The sequence below is a fragment of the Pygoscelis adeliae genome, unplaced genomic scaffold (assembly GCF_000699105.1).
Source record: "Pygoscelis adeliae isolate BGI_AS28 unplaced genomic scaffold, ASM69910v1 Scaffold54, whole genome shotgun sequence".
In the NCBI taxonomy this organism is placed as follows: domain Eukaryota; kingdom Metazoa; phylum Chordata; class Aves; order Sphenisciformes; family Spheniscidae; genus Pygoscelis; species Pygoscelis adeliae.
The window spans coordinates 5,535,225-5,559,666 of NW_008824982.1; the positions used below are offsets into that span (position 1 = coordinate 5,535,225).

The 24,442-nt window shown below is 39.3% G+C and overlaps 1 protein-coding gene across 1 annotated transcript; it reads right to left on the reverse strand.

Moving 5' to 3' along the window:
• Positions 1 to 1,924: 1,924 nt before the first annotated feature.
• LOC103918386 (leucine-rich repeat transmembrane protein FLRT1-like) lies at positions 1,925 to 11,438 on the reverse strand. Its single transcript, XM_009325687.1, has 4 exons — positions 11,413 to 11,438; positions 10,250 to 10,394; positions 4,303 to 5,204; positions 1,925 to 2,372 (listed from the first exon to the last, which is right to left on the reverse strand). Exons 1-4 carry the CDS (start codon positions 11,436 to 11,438, stop codon positions 1,925 to 1,927), a joined length of 1,521 nt encoding a protein of 506 aa, XP_009323962.1.
• Between the last annotated feature and the right edge of the window lie 13,004 nt (positions 11,439 to 24,442).

The following is a 24,442-nucleotide window of genomic DNA, read 5'->3' on the forward strand; positions in this document are numbered from 1 at the left end:
GGCCTCACGGGAGTCCTTATTAAATGGTATGCTGCACCCCCAGCGCACGCTGCGAGTACAGCGCGGGCACGGGAAATGGGGGTAGCGCGGCCCCCGGACACCCGCCCAGCGAGCCCCTGCGGTGGCCCAGAAAGGGGCCTCGGGGGGGTGCGCCCCGTTTCCGGGTCTCCCACAAAACCTGCGGTTCCTGGGGTTTCGCTGCTTTGGCTTGTGACGGCCCACGGGCCTGAAGGTGGAGAGCCCACTGCAGGCAAAAGAGCAAGAGCGAACAAGCTAGCCCTGTGCCGTCAGACAGATGGGTGGGCTGAAACGACGCGGGGAAATACTTAAAGTACTTCGTTAAAAGAATCCGCTAATATAAAACCGAATGAAAAATACTGTAGCATGAAAATATTTTTCTTGCTCAGAAAATAACTACTTCCCAGGCTTCTAATACAGACCAACGTTAGCCAACAAAAGTAACACGGTCAAACTGCTGGGAAGGCTTGTGCTGTTCCATATACGTCTGAATCTTTAGCTACCAAAAGTTTGGGTGGCTGACGATACGGTAAAAAGTTAAAATGTAAAGAAAAACGAACTCGCATCTTTCTGTTCCAGTTGTGTAGCTTAATGTGTCGGGTGCCTGAGAAACCCAAGTGTCAATTGCATTTGCATGGGCGCCATGAGCACATAGCTGCACTCCAATGCCTGACAAAACCGCCTCCGTGGATGTGAGTGATTACTCAGTTACTGAATGCCAACAGAAGATAAAGAATAATAGAAACTGTTTGCTTTGAAAAGTAATTTGCTGGTGTTATTACTCCCCAGTTATCAGCTGAGATTTATGAACTGCCAGGAAGCCCCTTAGATTACTGTTTGTAAGTCACTGGGTTTAGTGGGCTCGGTAATCCCATTTTGTTTAGTTTTCAAGCACTTTGGGAACTGCTCGATAAAATTTGTACATACATCAGAGTTGATGCATATACCATCAAGGCCTTTTTTTGCGGGCGAAAGTCTGGAAGGTTCCTGCCAGTGAAGGGGGGCACTTGCAGCACGTACTCCCATGGGAAGTACACCTAACCCAAAAGTATACACACAGCACCTCGAGCTATATTGCGGTCAATTAGCTATTCAGCTACCAAAATAAACTCTTCCAAAAACTTCATCTCACTTGACCTGATCCTAGTATTTGCCAGAGGTAGAGCTCTATTTCCTGAGAATCTCCCTTCTTCTGTGTACAACAATAGAATCGGGTCAAATTGACCCCAGTGTTTTCATTCCTCACTATTAACTAACTTTGGAACTAGTATTAAATCTCATTAACCAGGACACGGATCCTTCTGTTTGTTGCATTTGCTGTGATGAAGATGAGCCTTCCGTGTTTTGCCTGGAGCTCGGCTAATTCAGTCTAATGTCATTTAAAATAGTCTAAAATAAACAAAAGAGGCAAATATTTCAGGAACTGAAATTCGCTTTGCAAAAGCAAGAATCTCTGAACAACCTGAGAAATTGCCCGCGTCAGTGTAACTCTCCATCTCGAACTGCAGACCTGTTGAGTTTGAATGTGTTGAATGCCACACGCCTAGTAGTTGTATCTTGTGGTATTGCAGGATTTTATTTATGGGTTTTTTAATGCAACTATAAGAACGGTCTACTATAAAAAGGTCCATACAGAGTTACAGACTGCTTTTCTAGGAGTTAGTATTGTATTCTTACTTCCCTCAAACTACATAGTACTAATGGCATAGAAAAAACATTTTTTTTATGATTTTCAGTTTACAGTGGCATCCTTTCTATAGCCCTTCTGTTACCAGCTATTAAGTCTTACAGTACAAATTAAAGAGGAAAAGTTAATGGCAGACCAGCAGGCTGGTTGTCAGTAGAGACGCTGGTGGTATACGCAGCTCTGGACAACTTTAAGGTTCACCGTAGATTAACCATGGGGTTAATCTAATTCATAATCATAGTAATCATCATCTGTGTTTACTCCAACGCTGGAGGCCTCATTGGGTTTCATTTTCTTTCTGTCCTCCTTGCCCCTTTCCATGGAAGACAGATTATCTCCACACTGCTGCAGAATCTTTTTGGAAGACATCCAACTTTCTCCTCGGCTTTCTGCCGGCGCTGCACACTGTCCTCCCCTGACATCCGTTCCTTTGGCCACCAGCGCTCTTCTGGTTCTGAGAAGGTCACAGGTGCAGTTCCAGGGGTTTCCATCTAAATACAGATGACGGAGACGAGGTAAATACTCTAAGACTTTGCGATCCAAGGCAGATATCTTGTTGTTCCGTAAATTTAGAACCTGAAGCTGTTTCAAGTCCTTCAGCTCTTGTTCTCCAACATCCTCTATGTCATTTCCCTTTAGATCCAATCTAGCAAGGGTGTCTGGAAGTCTGAATAAAAACAAAACAACACAAATATGTTATGATGTTCATCATATTGAGTCTGTTTGTGTAAGTGGTATTTGGTGGTGGGTATTTGCCCAGGCACATCTGACATATTAAATAAAACTATCGCTAACAAAAATGCAGTCTTCTGCAAAAAAGATGTGGCCCTGAAATTTTCATGTCATTTTGTTTTAAGTTATAGGAACACTGTCTATGCACAGTTGAGCTGTTTTCCCCAATTATTGCAGCTCTGACCTGTACTGACTGTGTTTCTGCAACTGGACTAAACAGCGATTTTAGTCCTACTGTACTATGAAGAAAGTTATATGTTCAGTTGAATGTCAAGCTTAAAAATGCATTTCGTACTCTTTAATGCCATAACTATGCCAATGACCAAATTATAGCAGCATTAAAGACCAAAAGTTGAGAGAAGCATGGCAACACTGTTCCTTCAAGTACTTCTTGAAGGGCATCTATCACCTCTCTGGGCAACCTGTTCCAGTGTTTCACCACCCAAGTGAAGTGGATTATTTTATTCTCAGAAAAAAACAAATGAAGCTTGCTTTCTCCTTATTCCTGACGAATAACTGCTAAGACCCATTGACTGTGGCACATTAACTATATTTTTAGCCTTTGACACTGGTGACTGAGTTCTCAGATAACTGTCAGAAGTAATGCTTTTATTTCTGTATATCCATGTGTACCTGGTGATCAGCAGGCAATTAAATTAAGTACATAAATTTTACATCTTGTCATTTTTTCCCTCTTTTATGTTTACAGCCTCCCCTTGAAATCTATATTCATTGCCGAGTTGAAAAGAAAAGTCCCCAATATCTCTTTAAAAGCTGTAGTGTTTAAAGGCTAATAGAGAACTCCTTCCTGTTAATTCTCTTGACTACAAAGGTTGTAAAATAAGATGGATTAGACAATACTAAAGTAACTAGAAAGCATTAAACACTCCTGTCAAGCTAGACTGAAATCAAATATTTATACACACTAAATCACTTTCTGATTATAAAGCTGCTGCCAAATAGATTCAAATGCTAAACGAATTGAAATTTTACTGCATTATTTATTTGGGCTAGTTAAACCTGTCCACAAGCCATAAAAATAAAATTTAATAGTGCAGTTGTGTTAAAGAAGTTGATGTTAATGGAATTACTTCGCTATTTTTATGCCATCTTACTGCACAGCTTTTTGAAATAATACAATTGCCACTTTATATTAGACCAGCCTCCATTTGGCTTAATATGCCTCCTCTGATAATGGCCAGGACCAACACTCGGATGAATGTGAGAGCGCCTGTAAGCAGGGCATTAATGAACAGTGTGCCCAAGGGATGTTTCTTCTGGAATTTTGCTTATAGCCTGAAGTCAGAGAGCTTATACGCATAATGTGTGAATTTAATGAAGTTGGGAATGCTAATATCCCCTGAAAAAGCACATTCTTTTTGACCAGACTCAGCTCCTGAAATCTTAATATTTTAACAACAATAAACTCAGTGTGCGTTGGTAGAAACATCAGCTTTAAAATTGCTGTCTTTCCTTTTTATTGACTGCTCTATTAATTTTGTGTTATAGGAGAAGATAAATCTAAGCAGCAGTATAACTTCTCTGTAATCATTCTGTTATATTCTCCTAGCAGGTTCCTCTTATTCGTGTGCTAATTAAACAAAGTAGTCTCACCGGCAGGGAGAGATGTGAAATGAGTAGATTCACTGGGGGCCACAGATCTAATGAAAACAGCTCTACTTCTGTGCTGAGACTGCTTACAAGACTGCTAATTAGTGCCAGTTATGGCAGTGGGTTTATGGTACGGATAGACTTCTACTATGGCTGGGTCTGAATGCATATTTTTTTCCAGTTTGGCCCTCATCCTCATAATGTAAGGAAGGAAGGATGACACCTAGGAACCAGCTGTCCTCAGATTCACTTGCCTCAGCGGAATAGAAATGAGGAGATTCTGTTCCAGTGCCAGATTCGAAAGCTGCGCACACTGCTGAAGAGCTCCTGCCTCAAACATGCTAACAGCGTTGTTGTCAAGAAACAAGTGCTTGAGGTCTTGTAGTCCTTGGAAGTCCTGCGCTGTCACCCTTTGAATCAGGTTATTGCTGCAGTCGAGCTTCTGCAATCTGCCGGGCAGCCTGAGTGGCATAGTGTGGAGCTGGTTCTTGGAGAGCTCCAGTGTTGTTAAGTTAGGAAGAAGCTGGGCACCATCTATTGATGTTAGCTGATTTTCTGACAGGGAGAACTCAGACAGGTTTTCTAGGTGCTTCATGTCTCGAAGTCTTATTGTTTTGAGTTGGTTTTTCTCTAATTTTAGTGACAGAAGGGATTTAGGTAGGTCAAGGGGCACTTTTGTCAGAAGGTTGCCACTTAAACTCAGAAACTGTAGATTTTGGAAAGATGCAAAGAAGTTGGTGGGGAACGAGTTCAGTTTATTATCAGCCATGCTCAGATACTTCAGCCTAGGAAGCTTAAGTGGTGCAGACACAGAGTCCATGTTGTTGCCATCCAGAATCAGACTTTGTAAATTGCAAAGGGAAGAAAATGCACTCGGAGGCAGAGTCGCAATCAAGTTGTTCCGAATATCGAGCACCCTTAGTTTCATCAAACCTTCAAAATCAGACGCATGCAGAGTGTTGATGGAGTTATCAGCGAGTTTTAAAATTTCAAGGCTGGATGGGAGGAAGGTGGGTATTTGTGTTAGCTGATTTTTGTAGAGTTCCAGGGACTTCAAGGTGCTCAGAGCTTTGAAAGTGTTGTTTTCTACTGATTCTGTGCCACTGCATGACAGGACCAGCTCTTCGAGGGCTGACATTCTCCTGAAGTCAGTAATCTTAAAGAGAAAAAAATAATTCATGTGATAGTACACCATCTATTTATGGATCTCCTCACTGGTTACTTCTTCTGGATGCTCTGACAATTGCTAGTATATCTTGAGAAACTATATATTTAGAATGAGAAACTAAGAGAAATGGATCTTGGAGGTCTTTTCCAACCTTAATGATTCTATGATTCTATGGTAACGATAGAGGTGTTACTATAGGTACCTGTGGTTTGCCAGTATTTACTTACATTTCTGTAATTCTGTTGTTTAAGGCCATATTGTGTCTGGTTTTAAGCAAATACACATGTTTGAAGAAGGAATATTCCTTTTATTTCTGCCTGGTGGATAGCCTATGTAAAATGGAGAGCTAATATCACCAGTGGCAGAAATCTTTGCGGAGAGTAGATGGTTGTTAATGTTCACTGCGCTCAATGGAGCTTGCTGGAGCAGTTTTGAGTTCATCATACAGCCATTTCCTTGTATCAGCAGTATTGTCACTGCAGCATGTATTCCCCAGAGGAAGTACACGTGGATATCATCACCTACTATAAAGATATCATCACCTACTATAAAGTTTTGGCAGGAAACTAAAATCCGACGCTTGTATTTCTTCTCTCCCCCCACTATCTCTCATTTTCTTTGAAGTAAAACCCTCACATATTAAGATGACTAAACCAGAAGTGTCAGATCAGGTTGGTCTGAAAATCACCTCTGTGGAACAGATTGCCTTTACAGGAACTTAGTTTTTGTTAGTAATAAACACATGGTTTGCAGTGGTAAATGGAACTTAGATGTTGGCTGTGACTATAATATGCAAAGGCATACTAATTGTTTCATTATTTTTCTGCTCTGTGGGAACCTGCTTGTTTACAAAGCTTGCCATCTTGTGTCTCAAGTTAAGAAGCAAACTTAAGTGAATCTGGCAGTTTCCTCCAAGCCGAGATATGAGGAAGCATGCAATGAGGGTGAACACGGGAGTTCTCCTAGCAGACCGGTTGCTTAAACAGTAGTTTTCTGAAATTATCAGAGATGCTGCCCATTGACCTAGGTGCTTGATTTGTAAAAAATCATTTATACGGGAATTACAGAAAGCTCAGAGCAAGATGAGCAGGTGTTCTGCATGGGAGAGGCGGGAAGGAGTGTCCTCATCCGTTTTCCCTTCCCATGTCCAATAAACATCTCACTACAGGTCTCAGGAGTACCACATCGGTAAGAGATATTAAACTAACACTATAGTTTTCATGCTATTTCCCCCAGGGCTTAGTAGCTACCAGCACATTTTACTCTGAGAGAAGCTATAAAGCATGTTCTACAGGATAACCCCTCCTCCCAGTCAGGAATCTACACGGAAGGCAGGACAAGTCCTTTTGGAGCACAGGTACTGGGTAGTAATTTTGTTCTATGATCCTGATTGAATACATTTGGCTATCATACTTGTGTATGTGAAATCAGCTTATAAAGGTGACTGTTAAAAGATTCCTTCCAGCTTCATTTATCCAACTCTTGCATGTTTTTTGGTTGTATCTCTTTACCTTAGCTACAAACTCTGCATTTTAACTTCTGTTAAAATTAGAGCCCACACAGCTGTGAAAGAGGAGTCAGATTTCATTTTGCTTTGGTATCCTTAGTTGTCACTACCTTCTGATTACATTTATTCTTTCTTGTAAAGTCATTTCCAAGCATTGCAAGATTTGATGCAGTTAGTGAGAAAGTATACATATGGAACCTCTATTGATGCAGGTTTCTCCATCCATTACATTTAAGTTCAATAAGGGAATGTACCTCCATAAAAACCCTTATATTCTCAACAGTAAATAACAAAGTTGTCCACTTTCTATTTTTTCTATAAATGCAGTTTTGTTATATATATATTGCTATATAGCAATTACAGAATTGCATGTCCAGTTTTGGTCATGATTAGGAGGCTAATCTTGCAAAGCTTTATCATGAGAAGTCCCATAGGAATGAACTGCATTGCTCAAGAGCAGAAAAGCATAGTCATATGTAAGCGATAAAACAGTCTTAAGGAAATTGAAACAAATGTGAACCTTCTGAAGTTCAACACATTTTCTCCTGTAAGTTCAAAAGCAGTGTTTCCTGATTTTCCTCAGTTGATTGCTGTATGTCTCTAAAATGCTTAATTTTCATCTTATTAAGTGACAGTGAGCTACATGAAGGTCAATGTACAGACATTCATTCTGTAATAATGTTAGGCTCCTTAATGTGGATTATTATAATTTCTATTTTCCACCTATTTGGTATGCTTTGCCAGGCTTTGTGACCGTGCTGTTGTGAGACTTAAACATTTATCCATGCTGTTACAAACCACCCAGTCTTTCTAATGTGAATCAAGACATATTTGAAAGCCTGTCAGCTCTCTTTTTGCTACAGAGTGATGTTTTATTCTCTAACTGGACTGTCTGTAAAGCGATACTAATATAGTTTTACATTTTAAAAAGTAGATCTCCTGAAAATGAGTCTAAGATACTGTTATTTTAATAGCCACATTTTAATAATTTTGTCATTTTTTTAATGACTTTTTTTTTGCTTTTAGAATTTTTGTGAACTGGGATTTGTTAGAAGCAGTTTCTTAACCCAGTCCCCTATTGTGGGGGTCAGATAAAGAATTTTCTCTTAGCAGATAAACCCCCACGTATTAATACAGTTAGAAATAAACTAAAACTTAAAGTGAGAGTAAGCAGGTTATAGCTGGTCTTCAAATCAAGGAGGAGGCAGAAATTATTGAAAAAAAGATGCTAAAAATAATCTAGTTTTGTTACTACGAAGTCTGTTTATAACAAACCCCAATTTGTAAAAATACCAAAAGCAAAAATCCCAGCCAGTGTTTTCAGTGATGATCAACCCTGTCAGAACAAATACAAAGTTGATCTGGGTAAAAAAGATCTACTTTTTTTCTTGTTTTTCTTCAAAACATACTGTATTTAGCATACAAATATATCTTCTTCTCTTTTTCATTTCTTTACAATTTTAAGAATAACCAATGCAAAGTAATGTCCAAAAGTAATTGGTGCTCAGTTTGAAACAAATGTTTGTTTATTCTTCTGAGGCAGCTACTTGCCAAACCATAGTATATGTGAATGCTTACATATCAAAGTCTCTCGGAGGTCAGCTGTGGAAAGTCTAGGCTTCCATTCAATGTCTTTTTGAAAATACGTTATTTTCTCTAAGATTAGGTAAATGAAGGAATTTAAAAAAACAAAACAAAAAACCCACCAAAACCCCCCAAAAACTATAGTTTTTTTAGCAGTTCCAGACACGTACTTCACAAGCAGAAATCAAAACATGTTTCTACAAGCACTATGATATGTGCCAGTGAAATTGCTCAGCTGTGTAAAATTAAGCATATGTATTTATGATGTCAAGACCTCAGAAGCATAATTTGTTGCATGGGAAGAAAAGTGAAAAATATATTCACAGACCCAGCCTAATCTTAAGGAAGGAATCTACAAAACTATAGGCCGACAGCACGAAAGGACTTACTTCCTTTCAGTGCAAAGTCAGTAGTAGAAGTAAGGCGTACTGATTGCTCAGTTGAATTAATGTATAAAGTGAAAAACTCTCTCCTTAGGTGGTTTCATGCACCATTTGTTCTGAACACTCATAAAACATTTATTCCACTACTCTATTCACTTATATCCAACATTAAATGCTTTATAACACCCGTCTTTTGCTCTAGTCAGAACCTAAGGCCACTTTACTAGTAACTGAGGAATGCAGGTATGAGCACCTAGCCAAAGAAAGGAAAAATGACTCATCTTCCTTATCCTGGAAAGATAATTGGGGTTAATTAAAAAATAATCAGGGTTTTTTTGCACAGAAAATGTATTTCCTAATAAAGAATTCATTTGACAGATCTTTTGTTTAACTAGAGCACATCAATATAGCTAAATCACACCAATGAACTTTGACTCCTGTGGGTATGGGAGCCTAAACCAAGAAAACCAGAGATATTAGTAGTGGCTAAAAGAGAAGTAAACTCTTTCTCAGAGTTAAATTGTAAAATTACTGACTATTTCTCAGTGGGCAACAGGTATCCCAGATGCTGCTCTAAGCTGCCTTCTAGCCTATTTCATTCAATCCTGAGAGCAACATCGAAGATGCCTTTCAGAGCAGTGAAAGTGATATTCTTTGTAAGAGGACAAGCATACTTACGAGAAAATGTCTCTCTTTCGAATTGAACGTTTCTTATTATTTGTAGTAGATTGATACACAGCAAGCATGTATAGTACAGGTGGTTGTATTTCCCTTGTGTCTATCTACAGAAGTTGAATTTGTTAAATAAATGTATTTCGGGGTAGGAACCAGAGAAGTACCGTTCCAGAGTGCAGTGCAAAATGAGCATAAACTGATCACGCCTTTAATGTGATCCAGTCATGCCTCAAGAAACCCAGAATAAACTTTTTTAATAACACAAATAGCTGGCAGCTTCAGTTAGAAGCTGCTATTGTTTATATGGGTTATTAGATAGGCCTAGCATTGCTTTTAGAAACAGCTCACGCTCTGCCTTAGACTCTAACTTACTAACTCCCTCTGCCATTTCTAATAGCAGTTGTACCTGACACTTGCAACTCAAGAGGGGGAAAAGAACTTCAGTTTCAGTCATTAGGGAAATGATTCTAGCTATATAAAACCTTTCCATTTACTGTGAAAAAGTATTATATTGTATCAAAAGTACCAAAAGCTTTTAACAAGTTAAAAAATGACGCTGGAAGTTGATGGTTATTTGACCATAGGAAAAACAAGTCAACATTTGGCTCCCAGTTGTAAATTACTATTTTTTGAGTTGCATACAAAATATCATTGTGGCAGCGTGAACTGGTGCTCAGAGACTGCAGGATAATGAAAACACTATAGGAATATATTTACATATCTTTAAAAAGTAAGTAAAAATAAAACCAGATCTGGCAGCATTTCATCAGTTTTTAGAACGTGGAATAAGATTCTCCCTTCACATGAAAGCCACCACCATCTGGGAAGCACAGCTTTCGGTTACAGTGCACTACAGAAAGTATTGCTACTGGATTTTTTCCTACCTGGAGTTGTTTAATTTTGCTGTGACTGATGTAGAGTCTTCTGGTGGTAAAAGGAATCTCTCTGGGGATCTCCGTAGCTCTGTAGCATTGCACTGACTGGGCAGGGTCACAGCTGCATCTTCTTGGGCAAGTGGTACCTAGCCCACTGTGAAAAGAAAAGACGACGACTAAAAGGTAAGATAAATACATCTTCCAAAACAGGAGCTCTGAAATTGTCTCGGCAACATACAGCTTGAATTAAGCACCAAAGTCCTTTTATACCATGAAATCTGATAAAAGGATATTATGACTGTGTATTTTATCCCAGTGAAAAAACAGCAAAAACAATACCGTAATTTGCCTGGGTTAAAATGTTGGCAGGCATTACAAAGAGTGAGAAATTTAAACAGTGATAAGGTGCCTTTACATTTGTAGGTATGTGAAATTAGTGTTATTTATTACCTGACATCTAATCTGCAAACATCCATATTATCTCCAGTTTCCTAATTTTGTTAAATGTGACACCACAGAATTAGTGGAGAAAAGATAAAGAGCCGTTTTATAGTGGGGCTGTAAAACCTTTGTATCTTCTGTGACCCAGTATTAGAAACAGTAAAAACACAACTACAGCCGACACCGAAGCTTTTTCACTCTTCCTCTTGCATTATTCAGACCCTGCCAAAACCCCCAAACTCAGGCAGCTATTATTTTAAAGCTAAAACATTCTATTAACTTTCTGAATATCTGTGGTACAGCTGAGTGCTGCTGGTTGGTACACATTTTTTAAGATTGGGAAAAATCTAAGTTACCTGTGTGTAATTCCCATAAATCAAAGTTTAATAATTCTTGTATTTGAAAATTACAGATGTGAAATGCTTGAAAGCATTCAGTATAAATCAAGTGGTAGATGATCAAGAAGACCTATTTACCCCATGACAGATGGAGAACACTAAGGTTTCCCTTAGGGTTTTCTCTCCACTTATTAGTGCTTCTCTCACGTATCTACTAGCTGTGCCAGCTAGAGACGTAAAGTTTTGAAAGACTTACAGTTTGGCTTGTGGTTATTTTACAAACTTTCTATGCATTGTTTTTTTTTCCTTTGTACTCAGCAATTTACAACGTACAAAGCAGTGCACTTACGAAACCTTTGTATCTTACCATACTGATCTGCTTTGCGCTGTTACCTGCTTCCTCCCATCCTCTCCGTCATACCTTCAGTAGGAGCTAATCCTATTCCTTGAATGCAGAACTAGGCCAGTTATTTTTCCAAGCAGAAGATGATGTCAAGTTGATTTGACAAATGGATAATTGAACTGGGGACCGTCCTTGGCGGGAATGCCTATTGGATGCAGCTGCGTTTACACTGGACAATTGCCATATTCCCTCCTGCAGATCCTTCTGTCTCCTTAATCTCTTACGCTGCGAGTACGGAACTGCAACGCAGCATCTGCTAAACTAAACAGCAAGAGCAGAAACCTTTTCCTAAAACAGCCTGTCAAACTGGCATGTTTAACAAGCTATGCAGAAAAATCCTGCCTGACTTATGCCATAGTGATCAATTGAGCAAAAATGAGTCGGTGAGCAGGATTAGCAATGGTGCTTTAAAAAAAATACTTTAACTTATCTTGATCTAGGGTTTGGTACCTGGTTTGTGGTTTTGCTTTTTTTTTTTCCTAAAAGAGTCAAAGTACCCAGACAAAAGTGTAAAACCTTTCTGCATACTGACAGCTACTTGTGTTACATTTTGGCATAGTCTTTTTGGAATAGTCTTTGATCCCGTTTTTCCACTTGACTTGAGTTTAAATACTGAGGTCACTAAGACAATAATGCTTGGGATCTTATGTAGGTATTTGTGTTCCTCAAAAATCTCGTCAAAAAGCAAATGCTTTTTGCTCAAGGAGGGTCAAAAGAAATGCAGATCAAACCCCACGGTTTGCAGTTTAGAGCTCTGGAGTACTGCAGGGTCAGTCTGAGAATCCCTTTAAATAAGAAGCATATATTGCATCCTTTCCTCTTTTGTAAACTGTAAGTCACTCAGCTGATGTTAGAATTCACAGCTGTAGTTACAAGGTAATGCCACAGTAAGGTGCAATATTCTTGTCTCTTCGCATTTTTAAGTAATATCTATATCCTTGGTCTTTTCAAACTAATGAAAGAAAACTTTATTGGTGATATTAACAACGATTTAATCAAGAATGATATTATGTATCCGTTAATTTCTGACATATGTCTGATTTCAGCAGCTAGGTATTTTAAAGTGATAGCTATGAAAGATGATCCTATTAAATCTGTTCTGTACAAATTCTGACACGCAACCACCAGAGCTGATGCCTTTGCTTTTGCACAAAACTACGACCTGTGGGTTTTTTACTGATTCTAGACCTGACGGCAACAGAACCGACAAGGAGTCACAGGACTGTATGAGCGTGAGCCTAGCAGGAATATGTGAGCTACGCAAAAAAAAAGTTAAATAAACATTCCAGGATCTCCGTTGTGGAAGCAGGACTGGTGGCCCATGAGTTGCACAGCTTTGCAGGGGGATGTTAAGAAAGTCAATCACTGGTGGCCATTTCCTGCCAGCGTTTTTTATGTAAACTCTCCACACCTTTCGATGGGGATTCCTGTGCGGGACTAATGGCATGATATTCCCCTCCGTCATTTCTCTGTCAGAAAGAATGAATGATAGCACCCATAACCAAAGGTAAACACTTCAGAACAAAACCGGCTAAACCCAAAGTCCGTGTCGGACTCTTTTGTGTTGTTGGCATTTAATATGGACATTGGTTATAGACTATCATGGCAAAGTAGTAAAATATATTGGACAAATTTGGATAAAACATGAGCTTGACTTGATGGAAGTTAGAAGATCTTTCAGGATTGCTGCTTTTATTTCAGAACTGAAGAAAGGCTCATAAAAGACTGTAAAGTTCGGTGGTTTTTTTCCAAATATATCAGTTGTTAGTCTAATAAAAATATTATCTTTTTGTACAAGCCTTGCCTCATGCAAGATTTCAGCATCTACAGTATTGGTGTTTGGGCCTTTTCTTTCTTCACCAAAGTGAGAGGTTTGACAAAAGCACACATATTTATGTCAAGATGTAATTTTTTAACCTAAGATGACATTTAGAAAATCACAAAAAAGATGACATTAAAATTAGAAGAATGAAACTGCAAAACTCTAGTTACGCAGCATTTAAAAATGTCTGAGTTAAGACAGCCTATAAAACCTGAAGGTGGATCCCTTATAATGTACATGATGGCACAGACCACAAAGGGAAGATGCAGTCTTCTCACAAAAAACATGGAGAAGCTGAGCTCTTACAGTCGGGGTGTCCCTTGTCTATGGAAAGGACAAACTGCAGGAAAAGACCAGCTTTAGGGCCTGCAGAGGGCATGGGTAGGAGCTTGGTCCCTGAGGGATGTCACAAGCACAAGCAATTTGGCAACTAGGAGCTGCTAAGTGATGGCGTATGCTCTAAAGAATCCTTGGCATATTTAGCTGCCATATGCTATCAAGTGCCTGCCACTGAGTACGTGTGAATTGATAAGTATTTTTTGCTGGAGGTTTTTAACTTGGATTTGGACCAGTTTTTCATAGGGACAACAAATGGCATTTCTCTGCTGCAAAGGTTACCTCGGATCAAGCACTTCGCTCCAGAGTGGATCCGGCTGCTAAGGGAAACAATCATAACATTGTTTTTAGAAACATTATGCTTCCCTAAATCATCTGTTGAATAATCTGAACTGCTTTACCGAAATGTTTCTTAAACAAAGAGCCTCACAGGGTTACACCGAATCAAGAATGTCAACCTAAATGCACTCTAGGCAAATTAATGATATCTAATTAATATAAGGATTATAAATTTATCAAAAGTGATTTTGTGTTCTATTCCTACAAAATAAAACTGCAAGTAGAGTTCACAAAAAACAGAGGCCTGTCTGAAAATGATGTCTCAATCTTCTCCATAGGCCAAGAATTTTGTGGAAATATTTTTTATCCACTTGCATAGTATGTGGAGAATGCGCTTTCTGACTCCAGGCAAGGTCATCTTCATACACTGGAAACAGTTGCTGGATGACTTAAAGCAGATTTTTCCTCTGCACAGTAAGTAAGCTAGGCTTCCTTTTCTTCCTCCACGCTGGCTACATAGAGGAAAGCGATAACCCCTTAGGAATTTCTCACATTTTGCCTGTCCGTGGCACGTTTGCATTCCAGAGGAATTAGCACAGTGAAAGCTGTTGAAAAGGAATGAAACTTTGTTAAATAAAAATTCACATATCGAGGAGTTTTAGTCATTGCCAGTTTTATGATAGTGCTGAGAGACGCCAACCACAATCAGATGCATCTGGGGCAGGCACCCCACAAACAACAAATAAGCAGCACCCACATGGAGGAGGTCAGTTTAAGTAATTTCGTACACATATGCCACTAATGCTGCTGTAATTGGCCTTCAAAGTATTGTTGCTAATGGTATCCGCTTGATGGAGACCTGTTATTCATTAATAACTGAGCCACCGAGAGCAGTGCCCATGAAATCACAGATTATGGTATGGTATGGTATGGTATGGTATGGTATGGTATGGTATGGTATGGTATGGTGACAGATTTCTAGTAATGATATTCTGAGTTAGTCCCAAAAGGAATGAAGAGGGGGAAATAAAGAGGGCAGATATGATGTCTGAATCCATTCTCAACCTAGAGTTTAAAGACATGGGTCCTTTGTACATGAACATTTGTGTAAGGTCTGTAACTAACCTGTGTGAGACCGTGACTCTTGCAGTACCACCTAAAAAAAGTACAGTGGCAGGGATGGATCATCCAATCGATACTGGAACCATGACAATTCTGTTTCTGGCGTTTTGCACACACAAAGGTGGTTCAGGTCAGTAGTTGACAACCGTGACCTGTAAGGGCTTTTCAGAGTGCTGTATGAAGCAAGCTAGTCCTGGCCCTGCCATTTCCTGTGGGTGTCTTCAGCCTTGAAGAGCAGCCTGCTAGTGACTGCGCATCCAACGGAACCAGAATGGAGCTTAAACTGTACAAGTTGTCTACTGTTCAAACTGCGAGGCACAGTTCCAGCAAGATGAGGACTCTGAAACAGCAGTTTTCGAAATTATACCCGCTGCGTGCACAAAAAGAGGGTTTCATTCTTCCACGCTATAAAACCTGAACATTTTTGGCATGTGTTTTATTCATTTTAAAAAATAAAACAAAAATTCAGAATGAGAAGAGTTAAGCGCTAAGTGTATACATAGAAATACGCATGGGAATAAGACCACAATAAACACTGTAAAAAAGAAAAGCTGGTCCGAAGAAGTGACTTGTGGAAGTTGTCTTGTGAAAAAAGAGACCAATAAGGAGTGAATGTTCCCTCAAAATAGTAGTGAGTGAATTGTTGCACCCATGGACTCACTGCGTGGACTGTAAAAGGCAGCCAACTATCAACTCTCTAGGCGCCTTGCAAGGCAGGAATCACCTAAAATGTAAAAAACTAAAAAGTCTGGGTTTTGTTAGCAGAAATTTTCTGTAATGACAACTAAAAATGTATGTCCCTTTAAGTATCAGTGCAGATGGATAATTTCCTCCTCTCTAACATGCTTTAGAAAGGCACATTCTAATCATCTAGTCTAACTCCTTTTTTAGAACACGAAAATCTGGCTTCATCATCTCAATTTTCTCCCAGACTTCGATACTGCAAGATACTCTTTGTTTTCTCTCCGTTTCCCCTTTGGTGTCCCCGCTTGTGACTGTACAACCACCCACGCAATCAAACCACTCGAGATGCTTCAGCGCTAACCACACAGAAGATGGCCTTGACATGTGCACACGCTGCAGCCTGGCGCACACAGCTGGGCAGCTGCAATTACAGAAGTTTCCGGGTGAACTGACCCTCATGTGCAAACACATGTGTTTATATTGTAAATTCTTTGTGCAGAGGCTAGGTCTAACCAAAGGTTTGTAGAATATCTCACACAACACTTTCCCAGTCTTGGCGTGGACACTAGATACCAAATATACAGCAGCAGTGATGTCGATCAAAGTATTTTTTTTTTCCCTTTTGATTTGGGTATTACTTTGCTTTGTTTTGTATGAAAATGTGTCCTCCTCATGCTTAAGGTCATTTACTCTTTAAGCACAAAGTAAGTTTTCAGATAATTTATCAGGTACTCCAGTAATCAGTTAAAGTACGTAGGTTTAAATTTATGGAGTACTGTTTGTACTCAAATGTACTTAATAGCAGAGTGACACAGACACCTCACATTCTCTACACTCTACCTTGTCTAGAATAATTGAAATTATGTGCATAAATTATATGTGAAGAAATTAGGTGGTGATTAGCTTCACCAGCTCTGCCACATGATAGATAAGGTCAAATGAGCAGATCAGGAAACTTTCAGTGAAGTCCTTTTGACATTAAAGGTATTCAACAAATTTAAATTCTTCTTGACATATAACTTGCTGCAACTATCTGATTGTTAGAAATGTCTCTTGGGTGTAGAAAGGATTCTTACTGCTGGACCAGGTGACTCAAACTACCGCTGTTCTTTAAAAGTTCTTCAATTATTTTGTTGATGTTATCAGGGTAGAGTATACTACAGTTTACTTTAAATTGATTTAATCTACTTGAAGGCCAAAACCACTAACGTTTCTTAGCTTCAATTCCAGAATTACTGCACAGCTTGCTTACAGAACAGAGTTTAGGCTGTCCATGGGTTTTTGGCAGGCATTTCAAGGGTAACTGGAATTGATCAGAATTTTCTAGGGGACCTACAAGTACAGCTTTGAGAGAATTAAATTATTCATGTGTTTACCCTTATATCAGTGATATCTGCTTTTATTTTCAAGCCCCTTTTTACACAGTATTTCTGGTGAGGAATATAAGTAGTACCTGATGATAACTACATTTACTAAGATTTGGTGTCACAACCACACATTTTCTTAGTAATATATAGCATTCCTTCTCATTTATCCATAGTCCACCAAGTATTGGACAGATACTATGCTGCAGGTAGGCTTCTAAAAGAATTGTATTTGAGAAGCTAGTCTTTGAGTGGAATAAGCAGAGACAAAACCTTGTTTGACGTGTGAAATGTACGGACATGCAAAACAAAGGTAGCACTGATAAGGGATGAAAGAATTAAAACTAATAACCACAAAACTCTGATACCACTGTAGTTAAGGACAATTTAAGATAGAGCTCGACCAACCCCTAAGCTAAAGGGAAAGGACACTAAAAAACTGACAATATTTTGATTCAGATTCAATTCTAATAAAATTCTTTAAAAAGAGGCAGTCCTATATAAATTACATTAAGTGCAAGTTTTTAAAGGCAGTATTTGCTATAGGTATGTTACGTAGTAACTATGGGAAACTTCCTTCTCAAGATAAGCAGATACCGTTCAAATGCGTGATTGAGATATACTAGCAGAAAATTCTAATGCTTGGCTAAGTGATAGGTTACTGTTCCATTAAAAAAAAAAGGCAAAGAATGTAACGTAATTCCATAGGTACTTCTCCAGTGTGGTATCTACCAGAATCAAAGCCAAAACTAACACAAAAACTCATAGTCCTAAACAATTAATTTTATTATGTGGCTGAACTAATTTAAACAATAATAATAGTTTAGCTTTTGATACAGCAAATACTTTGATTCCCCATGAGACACTGTTGTGTATGTAAAAGACAGTCGATATGGCTGTGGAGAATGAATGTTAGAATGAAGGTCAAGCAAATGCTCTGTTAAGCTGGGCTCACTCAGAAGCACTTGGGCGACTTTAGACACTTAAACCCTCTTTGCTCAGCTACTATTCTGAATATGCCAACTTACTGAGCCAGGTTTTTTTCTGTGGGTATATATAAAGGTGTTTGTAGCTTTTGTTTCCATCACGGATGGGCTTCACAGTAAGAGCACCCTCGTTAGATGCCCAGTTTGTTACTACTGACCTTCACTTACAGTGCAGACAATTTGAGCAGTAAAGGGCAAACGATCAGGTCTGTAATAATCTGTAAGCTTCTTGTCAAGCCTACAATAGCAGATCCCAGAGGAAATGTGATATCTACCGTTAGTGGTGAAGTTTGCTCTTATCCAGCTGTTCTGAAAGCACAGATTGATGGAAATACAGTTCTTTCCTGCTTTAACATCTCTCTTCACATTCCAGGTGAGCGGTCTAACTACTGAGCTGTAAAGGGGTATCTTTCTGTCTCTCTGTGTCCCAATCAATTATTTACGCAAAGTGGAGCAAGGAAAGAAACTCACCCCAGGATGCCCTACAGCCCAGAGGCAGGGCGTGCAGGGGTCCATTTTCTTGGTATCCACTCCTCTGCTGAATGGAGGGCCCCTGTGCTTCCCCTCTGTTGTGCTGGCAGAGTAGTTTGTGGGGCCGTGTGGTGGGCAGGATTAGGGTCCTGATCCGGGTTAAAAAGATCCTTTTTCTCTTTTGAGGTGGAATTATTACTTTGATGCAATAAAGCCAAGCTGCAAGAGATCTCTACAAGACCTGCTAATAAAGCTCCCACTGCAATCAACATCAGAATCGATCACAGTATTTCAAAACATGCGAGCTGTGACCAAGGTGAGTGCCTTGGAGAAAGCACCCCTGTAGAGGGAGCTTATTCCCTGAAATCTGTTTCATTTTCAGAACCAGAATGAGCTAAAAATATGCAAATACTTTTTATATGGGTATAACTGCATTCATCAGTGCTTCTAGAGATGCAGAGGTGCCTGGGGCAGTCCTTTTCGTACAATACTTGCAAGTTTGCATCTTTGCTGATCAGGAGTGATGAATGTGTAATTGCAAACCCAGCTGTGTGGTTCGCACCTGCCCGTGGCGCTTGTGAATTCAGTAGTGAGGGCTTCTCTTTCCTCTCCCAGAGGAGGAGGGAAACTTGTTCGTTTTAGCAATTTTGTTGGTATTGCAGCTATTGATACTCCCGTCTCTTGAAGCCCCCCCCAAAAGTGGAACTTCTCTGGAAGATACAAACGACGCTGGGGAGAGCCTGTGAGGGGTGTGCTGTAAGGTGAACTGTCAGGTCGAAGTGACCCCCCGGGCCCACGTCCCACCATGGCCTCAGGCTTGTTCGCAGGGGGGACCCCACAGGAAGGAGCCGCCAGCACCCTCAGGGGCAGGCGACGCACCTCAGCACGAAGACTGAAGTTGAGAAATGCAAAATGCAACGCAAAACTAATACTTCTCCCAGTGAAAACCTTTGTTTAGGTGGCGCCGGACGCCACGCTCCGGTTTTTTTGAGCGGCTTTTCAGGAGAGGGCAGGGCGGGAGGAGCCGTCACTGGCAGCCGGGGGCGGGGGGAGACGCGGGCATATTCCAATACGTAACAGGTTTTAATTAACAAAACTACGATCAGTTGTACTTTATGTGCATGAGTAGTGACTGGCTTAATACACAGAAAGGAAAATTAAGGACAGATATTATGAAAAGTTCTCTGAGCTATATAGATAGTTAATCATTTTAATACGTTATCTCCAAGCAGGCAGTTGGGACCCATCACTGGACGCCTCTAAAAAGACTTGACACAAACGTCTCTCAGGGCGACAGGCTACGCAGTGTGGTCCAGCACGCTGAACTGGACAACCCATTAAGATCTTATGTCCGATTGGCATTCTAAAACTTCTGGTGTCAAAAAAACAAGAAATAACATCATATAGGAACATTATCTCCTCTGGAAGAAAATAAGGGTAAAAGAGTCATTTAATTTCGCACAACGGATGGCTGCTGCTCAGCACAGCACCAGCTTCATTTATCTTTTTTTAAATTCATATTACATACTTGCAAGTCACATCAAATATGTACGATTAGCTATCCATACTTGAGAGTTCGCAAAGAATCTGTCCACAAAAGGCGCCTCTTTATTCCAGTGCTGCCAGTTTTAGGTTTTCCCAAGAAACACATTCAAATAAAACCAAAATAGAAAAAGCTACCTTGTTTCACTTCTGTTTAGCACTCCTATATACATTGGTTTCTTAACACGGCCTACTCTATATTATCTTTAGGAAAAAGCCATTCAGGAGGAAAAGGGCAGCATGTAATACACTGCCTTCATTGTGATGTTTTGTATTACATATTCTTATTCATTCTCCTTAATTTACTATGCATTTGGTAGTCCCACAGAGTACTTTGCAGGAAAGCTTATTTCAGCATCAAAACAGAATTTTCTATTTCAATTTACTGAAGTAATACATGAGCTTTGCTGACACTGAATTTATTTTAACATTGTATTTTTATGTGATTTTATTAACTCATTTATATAAAGCTGAATTACAGTCTATTACCAATCTGTTTTCTCTGTGTCTGGAAATATATAGTAATATAGCAGACACGTGAAATAATAGGAATAACAAAAGTAGTATTATGCACAATTATAGCTAGTAGCACTTGCCGAGCCCCTCCCGTGCCCTGCGGCTGCTGGGCGCCGTGCCGGAAGGGGCTGGGGAGGGTTAACCTGGCTCCGCGTTTTGGGAGGCTGTGTCCAGCCCCGCGGGAAGCAGGCCTGGCCGCCCCGGTCCTCTGGTTGTGGTTATTATAGCGTGGGCATGAAGCGGTGCGTGCCAAAAAAAGTTCTCTTTGATGTTGAAAGCGGCAGTCTTGAGCAACAGATGCCGCTGACTGGTCTCCTACTTGCATTAGGACCCTAGTGAATTTGGAAAGCCTTTTAAAAATGGGAGAAAGACGTGTGATCAAGACGCGTAAAGCTTGTAGTCAGTAGTCAAAATGAGGACGCTGTTCCGGTTTACAAGTAAATGTAAGGGGGATGGGCTTTGACAGGTCCTCTTGTCCCTTCGTACTGTGAGGCAGATCAAATAGCTCTCTGCCAAACTTGGTGTCAGAAAATTAACAGTGGAGATCGCACGTTCTGTGAGAATAATAACTGTCCTTACTGTTGGAAAGCTTTCTTCGTGCCTAATCCAGAATTTCAGTCAGGGTGGGAAGAAAGAAGCATCAGCTGGAGCCAAGCTGGCTGGTGCTGCTGCTGCTGCGCATCAAGAGGCAGGGCTGCAGGTCCTGTGACTTGTGCAAGACCGGAGTGCTCTGGAAGGAGATTCTGGGGAACTTTATGGTCATTTTATAACTGTCCAACCTGAGTCATCTTTGGTTTAGTAGGTGATGTCATTTGTCTTGTCCTTAACCAGTGTGGATGTTAACTGCCCTCTTGTCTTTCTGTTACATATTAGAAGACTGTTGATGTGGCTTCCCTCAGTTAGCTTTGCCCTGGGCTAAAACCCTCCAATTTCTTCAGAATCTCATGTAGGCCGTGCTTTTTAGTGTTGTATTGCTTGTTCTACTAACTCTTAAATATATGGGAGTAAGGGGAAAAACGTGCTTTGTAAGAGCTTCAATAGACAAGTAAACCACAGAATTCAGTTCTTTCAGTCCTTTGTGTTATTATAATAAAGGAATTTGAGAGTCTTCAAACAGTAACCTGCTCTTCTGAAGGTCTGCCTTGCAGTGGGAAGTAAAGTAAGTAAATTTGCTTTGGTTTTAATCAGGTTTCTTCCTGGTATGAAGACATTGTTATGCAAAATAATCCATAGAGTATTACAGAGGAACAGGATATTTCAGAGTAGAACGAAGACCTCATTAAACTAGGAGCTTTTTTCATTGCAGTCTTTATTTCACCAGCATACTTACTATAGTGATGTTTATGGTATTCTTTGTGTTTATATTTCTGAGCTGTCATACACGTTTTAGTGTTGGGTATGTATATATACTGTTAACCTATACAGTAGGCTTAATTGTATAGGCATAGTAAAATAAGATTTATGAGTTTATAGTAGACAGTCGGTATTTATTGCATATCACACAGGGATGGTGGGTGTTGTGTACAGACTTGTAAAACAGATGAGTTTTCAGGTTATTTTAAGAGAATGAGTCGATGCTTGGTAAATATTTCTTTGAAAAGTTGTTTCAAGCTTAAATATTTTGAAAGGAAATGATAAAACTTAGATCCTGAAAGGTATTTTGGTATCTAATTAAAATCATGGGGGCACCTAAATAACTGAAGATCTGTGCCTCAGTCTCGAATGAGTTGAAGAGCAAAGGAGCACAGTTAGTAATTGTAATAGCGTAATTATTGTGTATGTCTAAGTGCATGAACTAATTGTTTGATAAAAATGATACTGAGAATCCAGAGTGAGTGCTTCAGAAGTGAATAAAAAGTCTTTTTTGTGAAATATTTTTATTACTGATCCTAGTGTTAGGCCTCATATCTATAAAGGAGTTTTTATCTTTCAAATAGACCTTTAGAAGGTTATAGTATTGTCTTGAAGGTTGTTAATTTTAGGACCTCATGATTATTAGAGTCATAAACTTGAAATGAAAACTGCCATTTAAAATCTCCAAAAGATGGAGCTGCTTTGTTGAGAATGAGTGCACGTCTTTTTATGTGCAGAAATGTCTAGTCAACAGCCTCTGTGTCCAAAATGAAGGATACAGTTACGTATTTTGAAAGAAGTCACTAACATTAATATTGGAGTTTAGGATGTGATCAGTGGATTTACTTTTTTCTACAATGCAGGTTACTTTATTTCATATAACTTAAAATTGCAGTCATTTCTTAATAGCTCACAGTTGTAACTTTATAGTGCTTGTACATTTTAATACAAAGGTTTCATCACATTCATAAAAGTGTCATTAGTCATCGTTTACTTGGGTATAAACACTTATTCAAGCCAATAAATTAAATTCATCTTCAGAAATACGCCTTTATTTGGATTAAAATAATACTTTGACTGAATGTGTCAGTGACTGTTAAAAGCTAAGACTTTACTCCTGCAGCTGTGTTTGCCTGCTGTTGTCTTACTGAATAGGTGATATTATTTCCTAAAGGAAAATCAAATTAATAATAAATGATGAATATAATTCTGTTGTTTGTGGGTTCCATTTCCTTGACCAGAATTGTCGGCTCTTACTATAATGTAGAATAAAGAAATGCAGTTCAGACTTCGATTTATCAACTTTATCAGCTTAATATGCATTCTCAGATAGATACCATTGCTTTTAAGAGGCACAGCTTGCTTGGTTTGGTGCTCCTGCACCACTTAGTCAGATGGAAGCTCCTGCTGTAGGACTTCGGTGCAAAAAATGTTTTGGCGTCATTGGTGTATACCTACTGCTAGAGAAATGAGTCTAGGTAAAATATTGTATACGGGATGTTTCTGAATAGTGAAAGAAGTCTTCCAGGAAGATGGTAGTTTCCAAAGAGGGAGTTATATGTTGCCAATTCAGGGGTAAGTTATTTCTAGAAGGAACCTGAAGGTAGGCAGATGCACAGTGGATGTATACAGATAAATTTACTTGTGCTTTAGGGTGGTGAAAGGTTGTAAACATACTACTGTGCTAATAACATTTGCAGTCCTAAATTAAACTAATTAAACGAAAGGGGAGGAGGATTTGTTTTCATATTTTTCCTGCTGGTCACAGTAGGAGAGAGTTGAATTAAGTAGCTTACCAAAGAGGAAAAGAAGTGTTAGGTGATAGAAGCCACCGTCTTTTCTGAGATCATTTGTTCGTACTGAAGTGAAGCTGAAGAAGTGTATCTTGATGGAGGACAGTAAGGGCCTCAGGCTGTTAGAACAAAAGGAGATGACAGCCATTTTAAAGGAGATTTTTTTGTGATGCTCTGTCTCGGAAAGCATTATAAATCAGCAGATGCAAGCTGACAGTGTGTGAGATTTCAGTAGATTTTTAATTGAGAGGAAGTTCATAGGATTTGTTTTTTCTATTTGACTATCACTTGAGGTGAAAAAATTACATGATGCTGACTGTGACGTTGTCTAAATGTCCATTTCAAAAAATAAAAATTCTGTATAGTGCAATTTTTTAGAAATAAAAGAAGTAGGTCAATGTGCCAGTGAAAACTGAGCTTGACTTGAACTCTGGCGCTTTGACTGCCGATCTGATTCTGTAATTTTTAATGAACAAGCTAGAAAGGAATGTTTGGTAGAGCACACCCTGTGTCTTGGCAGTTGTGTTAAGCCAACGTACATGCTAAAGTTAAGGAAAACATTTAAATATACGTCTAAGAAGTTAATCGTCTATGTAGTTTTATGTCCTTGATGAACTTTGAATCGGTTAGCAGGTTTAGAGGAACATGTTCCTATAAGGTGAATTCTTCTGTAAGTAACTTGTTACTGTATCAGCTAAAGCATGCGTAGTATTACGTAGGCAATCTGAAGATCCCTATTAAAAAAAAAACCA